This window comes from Paramormyrops kingsleyae, chromosome 14, assembly GCF_048594095.1.
Source record: "Paramormyrops kingsleyae isolate MSU_618 chromosome 14, PKINGS_0.4, whole genome shotgun sequence".
In the NCBI taxonomy this organism is placed as follows: Eukaryota; Metazoa; Chordata; class Actinopteri; order Osteoglossiformes; family Mormyridae; genus Paramormyrops; species Paramormyrops kingsleyae.
The window spans coordinates 3205671-3221876 of NC_132810.1; the positions used below are offsets into that span (position 1 = coordinate 3205671).

Here is a 16206-nt window from a genome sequence, read left to right on the forward strand (position 1 = left end):
ATCAATTGTCTGATGCTGAACCACGTGGAGTGTCCTGTTGCTGAAGGAGTTTGGATTAATATTTTGTAGTTTAGACATTTCCCATGATGTTTCAAAGTGGTTAACTGAGGTTAGATTAGATTTGGTTAGTATACATTGGGAAATATTATTGTGGGAGGGTCTTGGATAATGTAAAAGGAGGCTTAAGGCTAATAGAGGTAAGAGAGAGACCGTAAATTTTATTTCTTGTTGAACTATATCCTCCTGAGACCCCACCCATTAATTTATGTCCATTGTAGTGGACATTTTTATTTTTGCATCTATCTTTTCACTGATGTAAGGAAACGTATTTATTCCCGTTGTACACTAAAGAGACATGCTGTGAAATTAAAAATAGCAAGAAATTTGAAAAAAGACGTCTTATTTACTCTAAAGACAAATAACCTAAAATTAAAGGACACTTTTTTCCTTGGGTCTCAGGAGGATAAATTGCTTGGCTTTTCTGTTTGGTTAGATTTTCAGGTCTAATTCTTCATTGGTTGTTATTATGTTACAGTATATTTTTTTTCTGTTGAGTAGAAATTTGTTTGGTTTTAATGTACACTGTGTAGATGGTTTAAGAGCACTTAGTAAGACACAGTATTCAGGGAAAGATGCGGTGAGAGGTAATGCAGAGATCAACCTTGTGGTTTAAGTAAGCAGAGCTCCACACAAACACCACAGATCCATTTCTGAGCCATTAATTCCAGCTCTGGGTTTTTATAACAACAGGACTTGTGGGCTTTGTATCCAGCCGGCGGCTTTTACAAAATGAGCTTTTCAGGTTGGCTGCAGTACCTTGCTGTATAAAAGGAGGGTTTATTTTGGCAGGCATGTATTGAACAGGGGTCAGTCAAATGTGTTTCTGTTTCATAATGGTTTTAGCTTCTTTATAACCGTGTGACTAATGGGTATCCCAGGCTCTATTGTAATTTTCTTTGATGCAATCTCCACTGCAGGGATTTTGACAATAGCGTGTGTTTTATGTATTTCTGTGGTGTCTACAAACAGTGTCACCGCTGGTAAAGTCAGGACGTTCAGACATGCTGGTACTTGCCTGACCCTTGTCAATTAGCGTTGTTGCGAAATTAAATGTAGTTGTATTCTAAATAAATAAATAAGGTGAAATTTAGTCATTTGGTTTTGTGCCTAGGGCATTATTTAAAATCAGCATAATCAATCACAAATGTAATTTTTACTCATTAAAAGAACCATTTAGTAAGTAATAATTTCGGTATCCTTACAGCAAATGTGGCCTGTATCTTGATGAATATGACTGTTACTTTTGTATTGTTTGCAACCACATAGCAAAATGTCCGTTTGCTTTGCTATGTAAAAACTGCTTGTATACTATTGTGAAGAACAATTTTTTTGTTATGACTCTTCATGTGCAGTTTAGGTGGTGTTAGTGATTAATGATGTGGCAGAGGAATACTAGAGCAAAGTGCTGTGTTTACAAGCTAAGGAAAAACTACTCAAGGCTGAATAGGGATATAATTGCATGGAAAATTGACAGGTCTGGGGACTGACATAAAACCAGTATCCTGGTTACGGGGCAACACAAAAAAGAATATACATACACACACACACACGACAGACAGGTGTAAGTAATTAATTTGAATAACCCCAGTCACCACACCTTTCCAGTTATGGTAGTAAGAGGTGAATTCAGTGATTCAAATCTGTGGATTCAGCACTTCTGCCTTGCTAAAAGTATTTAGATGCCATTCAGCAAATTCAGATCTTTAGCGGTAGTGTTACTTGATGCTATGTTGTACAGTGAGTCAGATTTACAGACCGCCAAACTGACATCATCCATTCATCTTTCAACGGTTTATCGTCTACGTGGTTTCAGGTGGGCTTGGAGCCAATCCCAGTGTTCTCTGTGCATAAGGCTGGATCACACCTGCCATGCTGACACCATTCATGTGAAACATTGAGCACCGATACTATCAATGACACTTTCATAGTGTAGAAGACCTGCAAAAGCACAAATTAACCGTTTATTCTATAAGCATTAATTGACATGGAAGCTTGTGTTTCTGCAGCTTGATGGTCGTCCTGATGCACACGGGGACTCCAGAGAGAAAGTGATGGAGTTTGGGTTTGACTACTGCTACTGGTCTGTGGACCCTGAAGGCCCTGACCATGCGTCGCAGGAGGAGGTGAGGCCAGTATTGCCCGATACACCCATCGTTCATCTGCTGCTCTACTGGTCGTCTCATCCTTATGGAGAACACTGCACCCCCCATGAAAAGTCACCTCAAACTCATGGTGCTCTGCTGTTACAGGACTATGTCGTCTACAGAGTGAAACTCGATTTTGTAATTATGTTGATATACAATGCCTACCGTAAAGCCATCATATTTAAATCATATTTATAATTTCAGTTAAACGCCATGGTTCGTGATTACAGACGCACACACTACTTTGTGACGCTCATTAAAACACCGTGTGGGTTCAGTGGTCCATCGGCTCGAGGTACAGTGAAGTACAGTGTGTAGCTACATTAATTATTACTGTATAATAATAATTATTATTATGCAACGTATTATTATTGTTCTGGCTAACCCACGAATTAGGCTTTAAGACAGATTTAGTTACCGGATCTTGTTCGTACCCTGGGGGCTGCCTGTGTTGTATTGCTGTCACTATGGTCGGTATGCGGGGGGCATAGTGACCCAGTGGGTTCTACTGTCGCCTCACACGTTTTGTGTGGGTGGATCTTGCATATTGTTATCATGGTCAATAGACATCCAGTTAGCTGGTTGTGTGTGTCTGTGTGTATCGTGTATATGTCAATTACATAACACAAGAATGGACATAAGAAAATAGTATCCTTATGAAGAATCATGCTGAGCTGAAGCCTGGAGAGAATATGACCTTTCATCACCAAGCAGAACCGGAATGATTTTCTGTATATACCGGTTCAGCGATATCGACCTGCTGGTCCTTACACTCCGACTGGCCAACATCTGATAAGACCTATGTTGTTTTCTGGTGGTACAACCCATCCTGTTGGCTAACAAGGGAGAAAACCCCCCTACAATCGGTGTGAGTGATGTAAGCCCTGTTTTCCTGCTTTGGAGTGGGGAGAAATAAATAATTATTGTCAGTGATTCAGGAATGAATTCATATGTTGTTCTCATTGGTTCGACAGAAAGTTTGAAAGTGGCCTTTTTCTAAGCTCTTTGTGAGAAAAACGTTTCTTTTTTCCTGTTGTCTGTTTGTATGTGCTGCCTGAATGTTATCAATGCTTGGTTATGAGCCTTTTCTCGACCAGCTACATCCATATACCCCGGGAGGGGTATATTAGACCCCCTTTTGTGCTTTCTGAGAGACACACTGCTGCACTTGAGACCCACGCTCAGAGACGGCACTCAGTAATTTCGCACTGTGTCTGCCAGTTCTGCACTGTCAGAGGCTTGTTGGGACGCTAATGGCATTCCATATGCCGCACTGGCATGGTAGGGTCAGCACCGAAGAATCGGGCCTCTGTTCCAAGGCTGAAATTTTGAATGTAGTTCAACCTATTGTCTTCCGGATCCTGGACAGAAGAAGACAGACGTCAGGCAAAGTGTGAGAGCTGACAGAAAGAGTCCGGAGAATTCAGTACGTTTAAAGAATAGAGAACCTTATAAAGAAGGTCATTCTGATAGTTTTGACCTTCTTTGCATATCTTGCCTTTAGCTAAATTGTTATTCATCATTTATACCTTATAAAGTTACTGTCTGGGATGCTTTCGATTGCTCGATTTATTTCTAATACAGACAAAGGGGAACAGTCATGCGGGGACTGAAAATCACTGTCCTGGTTTTTCTCATTTTAAGCTGTTTTGTACTTGCAGTACGTTTACACTCCACCAATAGTTAGGCATTCTTAGTAAATCAAAAGTATTACAATGTTATTGTTTTATTCCCAAGGTAGACTGAACCGTTCCAGTGCTCTGCATTAGCCTGTAGACAGAGTCAGTCCAGCACAGTGCGAGTAGGCGGAGCAATCCCAGCTGCATTTCCTGTGGAGTCCAGGGGGAAAATCCATCACTGTCCCAGTCATGATGGGGGAGGTTTAATTCTCTGCCCTCTGAGATGGTGGGGGGAGGGGGGGTTATCGAAGTTCACACAAAACCTTTTACCCATGTTTTTTTTTTTTAAATCCTTACTGGAGTTCTGCAGTGAGATGGCAGGGCTCCATGTAGACATGTGTGTGATTCTGTACACATTCCAGAGCAGGCTGGCCCAGAGGGCCGGGGGGGTAGGAGTTAGAGACATAGGTCAAAAAGCTCTAAAGACAAAGAGTGGTAATTGGACCTGGCTGTTGGATTGGGGGCGGGGTGATAATTCTTACCATTCGCATATATCCTTGTAGACCTATAGAATTTAAATGCGGGGTGATGATACATTGAAGCCAAGAGAGGAACTGAGAACCTTAATACATTTCCACACAATGTATCGCTAATGGGCTCCAGTGACTATGCAAACGAAACAGTCGAATCAAAGTATTAGACGTTTAGAAGCAGAGAGACAAGCGCCAGAGCAGGCGCAAGCCGTAGGGTGGGTACAGTGTGGAGGGGGAGGGGAGGGGAGGGGAGGGGAGGGGGGGGGGGCTGCCATAGCTGCAGAACAGCTGCAGAAGTTAAAGGGCTCCTTGGCTTTTTTCATGGTGAGATTTCGCTCTAAGGGAAACACACAATGCTGCTTCTTATATCCAAAGGAAGCTGGAGGGTTTTTTTTCTGAATACTGTACTGAACTATTTACTGTCTTATAGATTTCTGTGTCAAACGCTTAACGTGTTTGATTCTATTTTGTGTTTTGTATGTATTTGCAGAATCATGTAGTCAATTTTTTTTTGTATCTGAAGTCTGAGCGTATCAGTTCAGTACGGAAACTTCTGAGGTTTTTACTTTCCTTTGCACTTCATTAATAAACAGTGCAGGGTGAGCATCATGCTGAAGCAAAACAGAACTTGCCAATTTAGGGAGGTGGTTTATCATTTCAAAATGTCTGGAAAGTTGGCTTTGTTCCTGTAGCAGAAGAGTGCAGCTCTTCAAAAAATAATATTAACCATTATCCTGTGTAGTTACAGTAGTGTCACTAAGTGAATACATAGATTTATGATGAATTTGCCACAAAGTTTCACATTTTTGTCTGGAATTGTAATTGAAGTGTTTTCCCTAGACAGATATTTTTATTTCAACATCTGGAAAAATATTATTAGAAAAACTTCTTTTAGAGACAGTAAACAGATGCCAAATGTGCCTGAAATTCCTCTTCTGTATGTTGCAGTAATTCTCATCTACAAGATCTTAATCACTCCAGGACATTAAAAGTTAACATGTAGCATTTCAGATGTTCTCCACAGTGCAGCCTGTGCTTCACTGACCAGTTTCTCCTGCAGGTTCAGTGCAGTGAGTGTGCATACAGGCATGCGCACAAAATATGGAGAGCAGTGTCTATTCGGCCTTCAGACACCACTTCCCTCCCCCCTCCATTTGACCTACAAATTCTGTAAAAGATGACAAACAAAAGTTGAGACAAGAGTTGGACTTATGCCCGGGAACTTCCTCGTCCCCGCCTCGATCCCTAAACTCTTTCTCTGTATGTTGCTTTCTGTCCGTCCTTATCCTTATATATTATTTCGCCACAGAGGAATCACACCAGAGCAGTTCTTCTAAAACGCAGCTCAGTGACTTTGCAGTGTTTGTATTACCCGACGACAAACCGTGGGGAGAAGCTCGTCGTGACCCAGTGTGGCAACGGCTCCCCTTTTACACACTTGGTGCTTCTCACAGACCAGCGGATTACATTACTGTGGAGCAATGCCATTTCAAAGATCTGAGCGTGCGTTTTTCAGTCAACGGAGACCTCGGGACCGTTTCTAATAAAGAGCGTTTGTGCCGCGTCAAAGGCGATCCTCACCACGATCTGCCCAGAACTGCACTGGCGTCACTGCAAAATCCAGAGACCGTGAGCTGACCAGGGCTGGTGCAGTGTGACCCACTTGAAACAAACCCAGCCAAAACATCCTTTGCAGCCTCTAATTATATGGGGGTTTCTCTGTATGCTCGTCGAAGCCTGATTTAGGGCCGCTTAAGAGGGGGAGGTTCTGTCATAATGAGTGCTAAGTGATGATACTATGTGATAATGCAGAGGGTACTTGAAAAACACAGCCTCTCATTGGGTCTTTGAGCAGACCTGTGGTTACTATTGCCCAGCTCTTTTCAGCATTAGTGCAGTAATTCATCGATTAAGTGGACATGCTGCTGTAGAGTTTCTTTTTGTTAGACATAATCATCACACTTGATGTGAAGGACATCACCTAAAACATAATACCTTTATGAAGTATGAATAAAAGTGTGTTTATTTGTCTGTTTTTAAGCTGCATATAGAGTTCATAAACAGTGTTATGTAGACAAACAGAGTTTTATGTGCTGTTTATGTAATAAACTGAGTAACTTGACTAATGTGTTTTTATTGATTTAACAACAAATTGATCCCTCCTTGCTTTTTTCGCAGGAAGTACTGAAATGGTGTAATGTTAAGATTTTTTTGTTCTTTTAGTCATTTTTCTTCTTTTAATACTTCACGACATTAGCTTTCTGATAGCCGTTGTTTAATTTGGTAGGCTACGTCTAATCCATCTTTTAAAAAAGCAGTGCTTAATTTGGTTTACTCTGAATGGGGGGATATACGTTTTTAAGTATAGCTTTGGTATTTAAAAATATCATGGTTTGAAAGTAACAACCAAAAAAAAATACTGTTTTGTGTGGTTGTGTGAGTGTCTGTTGAAAAGGTTTGTAACTGGATCTTTACCAGACAGTCTTGCAACATTTGTTTTGCTGAGGTCTAGCCCCAGGTCATTTAACTATTATATAAATAAGTAATATCAAGGATCTGAAGAGGGTACCATATTAGTTAGGCCTGAGTGTCTATGGCATATTAAATTCATAAGCAGTAATGATCCATAGTGATAATCATCTTTCAATAAACTTACCTTGGTGCCTGATACCCTGAGAGTTAATGTTAAAATCCTGCCCACGTCCTGGATATGACTTTACCTGATCTACCTGTTTTGCGCTTCATTCCTCCAGGGACTACTTCTGCAGGCCAAAGATGTGCAGTTAAGTGATTTGGCACTGGGGTGTGTGTGTGTGTGTGTGTGTGTGTGTGTTGTCCAGGTATGCATTATGTGGGGACTGAATGTGGCATTATGTGGGGCCCCCACACTGTGATTAAAATCCTTTTTATTTTGACGTTGTGGGGACCATTTTTTCCCCAACAAGGGGAAACCCAATTTTATAAAAATCTGTGACCGCAATCAAAAAAACTCAAACTATCAAAAGTCTTGGTTACTTATGGTTAAAGGGCTGGGTGGTTGTTGTTGGGATTAGGGTTTTTCCCCTATAAATGAATGGAGAGTCCCCACAAAGATGTGAATAAAAACGTGTGTCTGTGTGGGTGTGGGTGGTCTGTGGTGGACTATCATCCCCTATTTGGATGTCTGTACCCCGTGCTGACTGGGATGAGCACCAGGCTCCCACACTCCCAAGACTGACCTACGACTCCATAGCTGATTGGAAAATAAGTGAATAAGTGCATGGAAACAAATCCACCCTAATATCTCACCACACATGTGCGAAACTTCACTAAGCTCTCATTAGAAATGGTCTTTGTTTTTCTCCCATGAAAATTGTGTTTCTTATCCTTATTGGCTGAGACTTGGGCATTACTGACTTCTGGTGATAACACTCCCTAGTTTTGTACCTTCCTGTTGTATGTCGGTTGATGGTATTGACCTTAATATCAAGTAGATTTTTTCTCTCTCTATTTTTATGCCTTTGTTTTTTCCTGTTTTTTCTCCATTGTTTTCGGAGTTTCCTCTGGGCTGACGGAACAGTAGATACTTGTTCCAGCTTCCATGCAAAGACATACACAAACAGACCTCATCCTGGAAGCTTTCTGAATGTTTCTTGATCAAAGTTTCTATCTCTTGGGACATCACTTAGGGCCAGTTGCTGTGGAAAAAGCAGACATTGGTCTGGAGTCAGAACCTTAGTGCAAATCAGCATAATCTAAATCACGATAAATATTTTATAAGAAATGTTGTTTCAGCTTAATATTATTTTATATTGGTGTATTTAGAGTTCAGTGTGTTCAGAATATGGACTGGTTTACAGTTGAAGGTTTAGAGGTAGTTGGTGGAGTTCATGAGAGAACCTGCTCAGCACCGGCGATACAGTATGTGGGCTTGCGGGGCTCAGGGCTGGACACATTGTCTTTGTCATTGTATTGCCAGAAAGGGCTCTCGGTTCGTCTGGCTTATTTCACTGTCGGGTTATTCAAAGTACACACTTCGTCTTTGATTCCAGATCCCTCACATCGTAGCTGCAACCGACTCACTTGTAATGTTTGAGCTCTATGGAGATGTTGGTCTTAAACAGTAAATAAGTACATTTGTAACATATGCTGTTGAATTTAATGACAGGAATTTTAAAGTAACTTTATAGGAATCGGAACCCTTCCCATCCCGGATATGCCCTAGCCTTGTGCCTTGTGCTGCCCAGGATAGGTTCTAGGCCCCCTGCAGAAAATGATGGATGGATGGAAATTGAAACCATTGTCTAAGATGAAAATCTTCAACCTATCACAGATACTGTCAAAGAAGAAATCAACTAGTGATTTACTTTGGAAAAGTTTTTTTTTTTTTTTTGCTAACATTCTCGGATTTCCCATTCCATTCATCTGTTGTCCTAACAAACAAAGTATGACATGACAATACACAATGGTCCCTATTCATTCCATTCAATGCATTTATATTTTCATTTCGTTATCCTCTTTATTGATATTGTTGTTTTGTGTGATTTTATCTGTGAGGTTTGAACAGGGACGGACTAACCTCTCGGGGGACCTAGGCTGGCATGGGTAAAGACCATCTCGGGGGGCCGAGGCTGGCATGGGTAGGGGCCCTTTCGGGGGGTGGCGGAGGCTGGCATGGGTAAAGACCCTCTCGGGGGGCCGAGACTGGCATGGGTAGGGGCCCTTTCGGGGGGTGGCCGAGGCTGGCATGGGTAGGGGCCCTTTCGGGGGGAGGCCTAGGCTGGCATGGGTAGGGGCCCTCTCGGGGGGGGGGGCCGAGGCTGGCATGGGTAGGGGCCCCCAGATGGGCCACATTAGCATTTTTTTGGAGCCAAACAAGAATTGAGAGGGAATTAAAAGCAATGGAACATCAAAAAAATGCCAGTCAAAGTGCAGGCTGCCAGTGGTAAAGTTTACCGACTACGGTGGGGATGAGACTTGTATTGCCAGGGGTGGGGGGGCTGGTTCGCACCATCGGATCAATAGGACAGTATTAAGAAGTTTAGCTGTTCCCTCTTTTGCTGTGGTCCTAGGCTGTGTCCTAGGCTGTGTCCTAGGCTGTGGTCCTAGGCTGTGGTCCTAGGCTGTGTCCTAGGCTGTGTCCTAGGCTGTGTCTTACTCCGCCCCAGCGGCTAAGGTTAGTCTAGAATTTTTGACAGCGTTCGTTTAATTGTGTTCTCTCCACATTCATTCACGATTTGCCCGGCACTCTAGCGGGATCCCGGTGATGTAATGGTAGCCTTGTATCTTTGTGCTGTTGTTGTCTGTTAGGCTACTTTGTGCCAGTAGCCTACCACTGGACTCCAGTGTGAACAGAAAGCTGGGTAGCATGAAGTCTCAAAGTAGGAATAGTCCATTACAGCTGGGATGGAGGGCAACTTTGTTTATCTTAACAATGTAAATAAGCGATATATTGCTATAATTGACATGATCATATTATCTAATATCCTTAAATGTAACCTCAGGAAAGTCTGTCCTCATGGGTCCCCTGCCTGCACTTCCTTGTGCTAAGTCCCCCCTGGGTTTGAAGTCAGTGATGACTTCACCAATTTCTTTCTCCTCCAGGTGTTCCAGGACCTTGGTGTGTCTGTACTGACAGGTGCATCTGAGGGCTACAACGTTTGCCTTTTTGCTTATGGCCAGACAGGCTCAGGGAAGACCTACACCATGATTGGGACCCCCGTAAGTAAGGCCTGTGTTTGTGGGCTGTCCGTGACATATCCAGCACTATTCAGGCTTACAGCTCAGACAGCTTGCATTACCACCAGTACAGGATTAAGGCTGGGATATATGAAGTATTGTTCAGGAGCAATTTTATTCAGCTATAGCATCTGTAATCCATTACTATGTCATAGAGCTGACCACTACAGAATTGTAGTGTCCTTATAAAAACCACAAGCCTTCCTAATCAGCAGTTATCTAATTATGTTTGTTGTATGTCTCTGATTCTTGGTTTGGCTGTTTCCTTTAGGCTTCCATTGGGCTCACGCCAAGAATCTGTCAGGTACAAACAGCACAAAATGTCTTCTGGTGAAGCAAACATTGTTGTAAATTGGTGATGCCTAACTGTGTATGTATCTGTGATTTGGGGATGGTTATGTTAGTGTTGTGTTGGCACAAACCCGGTTTCGGTTTGTACAGGGATTATTTAGGGCAGATGGCAGCTTTCCTGAAGGACAGAGCTCTTGCAGAGTGGAAATCAGGTGTGTTACAAAGCCGTGTAATTTTTCTCATTTAGTGCATCATATTAATAACGTAATTCCGTGTCATTCGTATCAGATTGCCCCACTGTTATTCTTCTGGTTATCTTATTCCTTCTTCCCTCCACTCCAACCTGCATTTCGTAGCTTTTTGGAGATCTACAACGAGCGCGTGCGAGACCTGCTGAGGCACTCGAAGCAGAAGAAGCCCACCACACTGCGAGTTCGAGAGCACCCAGAGAAAGGGCCCTATGTGCAGGGTGAGCCGGGGGGGGGGGCAGGTCTCAAGCGGGAGGGAAGCAGTAAGTCCATCAGAGTCCATTGGGCTGGCATGATCCATTATTCATATTGATTGAATGCTGCATACCAGCCTTTGTACCTTTAATCCCATACAAGACAGTAGTAGGACAAGTGCATTTGCCTGCTCACTTTCTTATTGATTTTGCAATGCAGCAAGACTTACGTACTCCTGAGTCTAAAAGCAGTCAGAATAACTTTATAAGAGGCCGAGAGCTGTATAAGGTAGGCTTCTCTGGTTTGGTGTCTCTGGTTTAAAAATATAGCAAATCTTTTTGGAGAGATTATTTATGGCAGTGTATTTTAGCGAAGTCTCTATGGAAAAAATAACGGATCGCGTTTCTTGTGTGAGCTATAAAATTAGTACTGATTTCTAGAGGAAGAATTAAAGAGTTAGAGTTAGAGTTAGTCCTGCCTCTCTTTCCTTAGTCTCTGTGGCTGGCCCCACCCCCATTTCTTTACCCTACATCCACCATTTGTTTCTATCAGGAAAATGGCTAATACAGGAAGTGACGTCACTATCATTAAAATAGCCAATAGTTGCCTCTGTTCTTCCCCCCTTCCGATTGGGGGGTGTATTTCAGCCATATTTCTTGGACTGCACTGTACCACATGCATTGAAATCCTTTAGTACTGGAGAAAGAGGAACAGAAATCACGTGAAATTTCACGGGCTGCTGTAGGGCATCGCTAATTTCCGATCCTGTGTGTTCTTAAAATTTGTGTCCCTCACTTTGTTTATCCTCCAGCTGTGTTTAAAAGTAAACAGGTGTTAACCCCTCACACTCCGCTTCTGCCACGTGCTAGCGCTCGGCGGTAGGAAGGTCCAGGCGGAGCCATTGCTGATGTAGCAGTGCAGCTGCCCCCTTGCTCGGCTCCTTCAGGCATATTAGGGCACAGGGTGCTGCCGTCCCTCAAAAGGGACCAGGGTTGTGGCTCCGCCCACGTGGTTGATAATCTTCAGTGGAGCCCCCTGGGGAGCGCCGGTGCTTCGTAAACAATGACTTTGAACATGTCATCTTTCTCCTCCCTCTCCGAGTCCTGCCTGCATCATTGAAAGTACAAAGCTTAAGGCTTGGTGCTCGTCATTCACACTCTTTTGATGTTTCTCGTTGTCGCTGAATGCCAGGGCTCTGATTCCCTCTCTTCCCTCCCTCATATAGGTCTGTCACAGTACGTGGTGTCTGACTACAAGCAAGCCGTCGACCTTCTAGAGATGGGCATCGCCAATCGCATCACTGCTGCCACACACGTGCACGATGCCAGCAGCCGTTCACACGCCATCTTCAGCATTCAGTACACTCAGGTCACGCTCCGCACTCCGGAAACGCCATCCTCTTCATCTCAGACAATGCTGCTTTTCCATTCGCTAACTGAGTTTGGTTAACTACCTTTTTGTTTTGACATCAAATAGCAGTATGTATGCACATTTCTTACTCAAATAGTCCTTTTTGTTCATGCATACAGGCTATACTTGAGAACAATCTCCCTTCAGAGATTGTCAGCAAGATCAATCTGGTTGACCTTGCTGGCAGGTAAGGAAAATTTGCCGGAAATGTTTCTTTTTTTGCGCATTTTAAGCATAAACCATTTAGGGTAATTTTGTAATTTTCATTGTAACAATTTTTGCATCAGCATTTCATAGTGGCCTTTAACTATGGGCATTTTCTACCTCAGTAACTATAGTAACACTGCGTGGGATCATATTTTTAAGCTACAACATTTACATATTCTGTTACGTCACTGCGCAGCTTAAATTGTATTAGCTTGCCTTTGTTCAAATTGAACATATATGATTTCTCATTATTTGTACAGCTTTACTTTAATGTGTACATTATATAGAAGGGATATGTGAAAGCCTAAGTGTTTCTGGGTACCCATGCTGGTACATATAGCAAATAAAGATTGTTATTATTATTATTATTATTATTATACAAAGCATAAAATTAATGTGCTCTATTGTGTTATATTTCAGTTCTGTGACCAGTTTGCCCCCTAGTGGTTATTTTGTGCATTGCACATAGAGGATTACTTGGCAGTCTCTGGCATGAGACCCAGACTAAGTTTAAATTTTCTGTCTGTGTATAATATTTTACTTAGGTTTGATGACTAAATACTAATTTGTCAACATTTCTTTCTGCCTCATTTTTGTGTAATGCTTGTCATCTCCTTCCTTTCTGGTGTGTAGCGAAAGAGCGGATCCACACTACTGCCGGGATAGAATCACAGAAGGATCCAATATCAACAAATCCCTGGTGACCCTAGGAATCGTCATCTCTGCTCTTGGTGAGTGTGACACGTGTAGCTGGGGAGTGACTGGAATGATATGACAGCAGAAGCTGCTGGCCGAAGAACTTCTGTTGGTGGAAAAGGGGGATTTGATGTCAAAACGTCAGTTATTATGAATTATCATAATAGTTAATAGGGAGCCTGTTTGTTTTAAAATCACATCACTTTGTCACCTCACGTGACATGTGGTAAAGTGTAAGTCAGTGAACGACGTGTGCAAAGTCCACAACAGCAGTGATAAAATGTGCAAATGTTGGTATATAAAAACGGTAAATATACAGCATAGTAATGATACAAGTTGTGCAGATAAGAAACAAATAAATACAATGAATAGTAGCACAGTAATTACTACTGCTGGATGCAGTGAGAGATGCACATCCTCTATGACCAATGTAGTGTGGTAACATAGCCATAGGAATAGGGGTATGAATGTGACACACATGGATGACACTGAATGGGTTCATTGATCCAGTTCAGCATTCTGATGGTCCGGTGGAGACTCCCAGAACCTGCTGCCTTAGGACCTAATTACTGCAATGCGAACGGTTTGCGGATTTATTTGTTCTGTTTTGTCTCTTTGCAGCCCAGAACTCTCAGATGTTCAGCAGCTGTCAGAGCATTAACAGCACGGCCAGTGAGGGCGAGTGCAGTGTCGCGGGTAGCCAGTGCAGCTCGTACTCGGGGGGCGGCAGACGGCAGTGCTTCATTCCCTACAGAGACTCCATTCTTACATGGCTGCTCAAAGACAGCTTAGGGGGCAACTCTAAGACCGTCATGATCGCCAGTAAGGATCCATGCCTGATTACTGATAACAGCTGCTGCTTATACTACAGCTGCTGCTGCAGTTCCAGTTGTCGTAATTTCTGTTTGCTTTTTCCAGCTATTTCTCCTTCATGCAGTAGCTACAGTGAAACGCTCAGCACCCTGCGCTATGCTGCACACGCGAGAAACATTGTCAACAAGCCGCGCGTCAATGAGGTATGACGTCATTTTGTGTGTGTGCGTGTATAATTTTGTTTGGTAACATTCTCAGATTATTTAAATCTGGTATGAAAGAGTGGCATTATTCTGAGGGGACTATTAGTGCTATTGCCCAAATGTCGTTACTGTGCTGTGGTAAAATGGTGTGATCTGGATCAGAGCTGCTTCCTCTTTTGTTAATAGGATTCCAGTGTGAAGCTGATCAGGGAATTGAGAGAGGAGATCAATCGGCTGAAGAGCATGTTGCTGAGCTTCAAAATGGTACTCAACTGTTTAGTGCCGGAACAGAAATGTGACTGGAGACTGGAACATCTGTCTATTTGGGTCTTATCTTTCCATCAAGTCATAGAACATCTTGAGTTTGATAAAAGTGAAGTGATAGACTTTCATCTTTATATGAAAAGTAGCAAATATCACAGCTAGCTTTTTCTCCTGTTTATCTCTGTAGCAGCGTAACCCAAGTCCATCTCTGAGTGAAGACAGGGATGGAAACCTCTCTGACATTGTCCTTCAAAATGAGCTGAAGGTTAGTGTTTCCAGTCGGTGGTATCAAACACATCATTTTAGCTACATTCTCCTTTTTTGCGACCAGCTTGTTATCTTGGCATCATCTCCATCTCATAGGTTGAGCAACTGACAAAGGACTGGACCGACCACTGGCATGACAAGAAGGAGCTGCTAGAGCAGTACAGCGTGGACATCAACCGCGATCGGGCCGGGTTCCTGATCCGTTCTCTCTTGCCACACCTCATTGCCCTGGATCGGGACGTCTTGAGCACAGGAGTCATCTTCTATCACCTCAGGGTACCGTTCCACACTCTGGCACATAACTGAGCACTAGGGGAGGGACACCAATTGCGGACATTCTGTTCTGTACCTTGTACAACTCCCTTCTGCGACATACTTTTTATGAAAGGCATCTTACTTCTTGTGTCTGATTTTTTATTTTGTTAATTTGACTAATTCAATAGTACATCCCCTTTGTTCATATTCAGTGTATGTAGAATATTTGGTTTATGTAATTCTCTTGTGTAGTATTAGCATTCCAACACTCTGTCTGATTGCTAACTGAAGTGCTGTGTCTTTCCTGTGTTTTAACTAGAACTTTCCTTCTTGTCCTCTTTCCACAACTTGCTCTGTTCACAAAAGTGTTCAGGTATGATGCACATGAGTAAAGGCTCTCAATTTGGGCATTAACTTTGACTTTCCTTCTGAATGCTTCTCCTCTTTCTCCAGCGTTTGTTTTGTTTTTGATTTCGCTTTGGAAACACATTTAGCAGTCTGATTGAAGTGAAAAGACAAAGACAAAAGAGATTTCACTCGCTGCTGCAAAACCTAAGGCAGTAATGTCATGATTGAAATCGATAGCAAGCACAGTGTTTTGCAGTTCTGGGAGTTATTTATAATGTATATTTCTCAAACAGTTTTCTGGACAAACATTGTATGTCTAATGAGTACTATCCTCTTTAACTCTTAATATTAAGTAAATGGCCAATCCATGCCTGTACACACCGTGCTTGATTGCTGTTGGGTTTTCTATTAACATTTAAATCTGAAACTTAGTACCAATTTTACCACAGGAAGGGGTAACTAAGATCGGACCACAAGACCAACAAGAGGAACCTCAAATAGGTTGGCCTCACTTTTTCGTTCTGAATTCCAACTAGTATGTTCTCTGTGTTTCATGCTTCATTTCTGCACAGAGTTCCCTGATAGTGTCCCTTGTTGCTCTCTTAGTCCTGCAGGGTGAAGCCCAATGTGAGATTGTGAACCAGCATGGGGTGGTGACACTGAGACCGTTCCCTGGGAGCGTCTGCATGGTGAACGGGCGCGAGGTGACGGAACCCTGCCAACTAGCACAAGGTGACGACATGATCTCTGCTCAGCTGTTACCTTCCTCGGGGACCCACAGTCCGTCCATGTTTTTGCTCCCTCCCAGCTTTTTCTTCAGATGGTCTACATTTTTGCTCCCTGCCGGCTCTCAATAGGTGGGGGGGAGCAAAAACGTGGCCTGTCTGTGGGGACCCAAGGACCGGATTGGGAAACACTGCCTTAAAGTGTATTTT

General features: G+C 42.8%; 1 protein-coding gene across 2 annotated transcripts in view; it reads left to right on the forward strand.

The window, feature by feature from the left end:
• The window catches only part of stard9 (StAR-related lipid transfer (START) domain containing 9), a 38303-nt gene that overhangs the window by 4804 nt on the left and 17293 nt on the right, over positions 1-16206 (forward strand). Inside the window, exons 3-18 of one of the 2 annotated variants that reach the window (XM_023827409.2) lie at positions 2067-2183; positions 9940-10056; positions 10346-10378; positions 10516-10577; positions 10722-10834; positions 12034-12176; positions 12338-12405; positions 13059-13156; positions 13743-13943; positions 14040-14137; positions 14324-14401; positions 14589-14666; positions 14765-14944; positions 15243-15296; positions 15721-15772; positions 15878-16003. In XM_023827409.2, coding sequence (XP_023683177.1) covers positions 2067-2183; positions 9940-10056; positions 10346-10378; positions 10516-10577; positions 10722-10834; positions 12034-12176; positions 12338-12405; positions 13059-13156; positions 13743-13943; positions 14040-14137; positions 14324-14401; positions 14589-14666; positions 14765-14944; positions 15243-15296; positions 15721-15772; positions 15878-16003 — 1618 coding nt within the window. The remainder of the gene's footprint in view (positions 1-2066; positions 2184-9939; positions 10057-10345; positions 10379-10515; positions 10578-10721; positions 10835-12033; positions 12177-12337; positions 12406-13058; positions 13157-13742; positions 13944-14039; positions 14138-14323; positions 14402-14588; positions 14667-14764; positions 14945-15242; positions 15297-15720; positions 15773-15877; positions 16004-16206) is intronic. The other variant, XM_023827410.2, reaches the window with a different exon arrangement.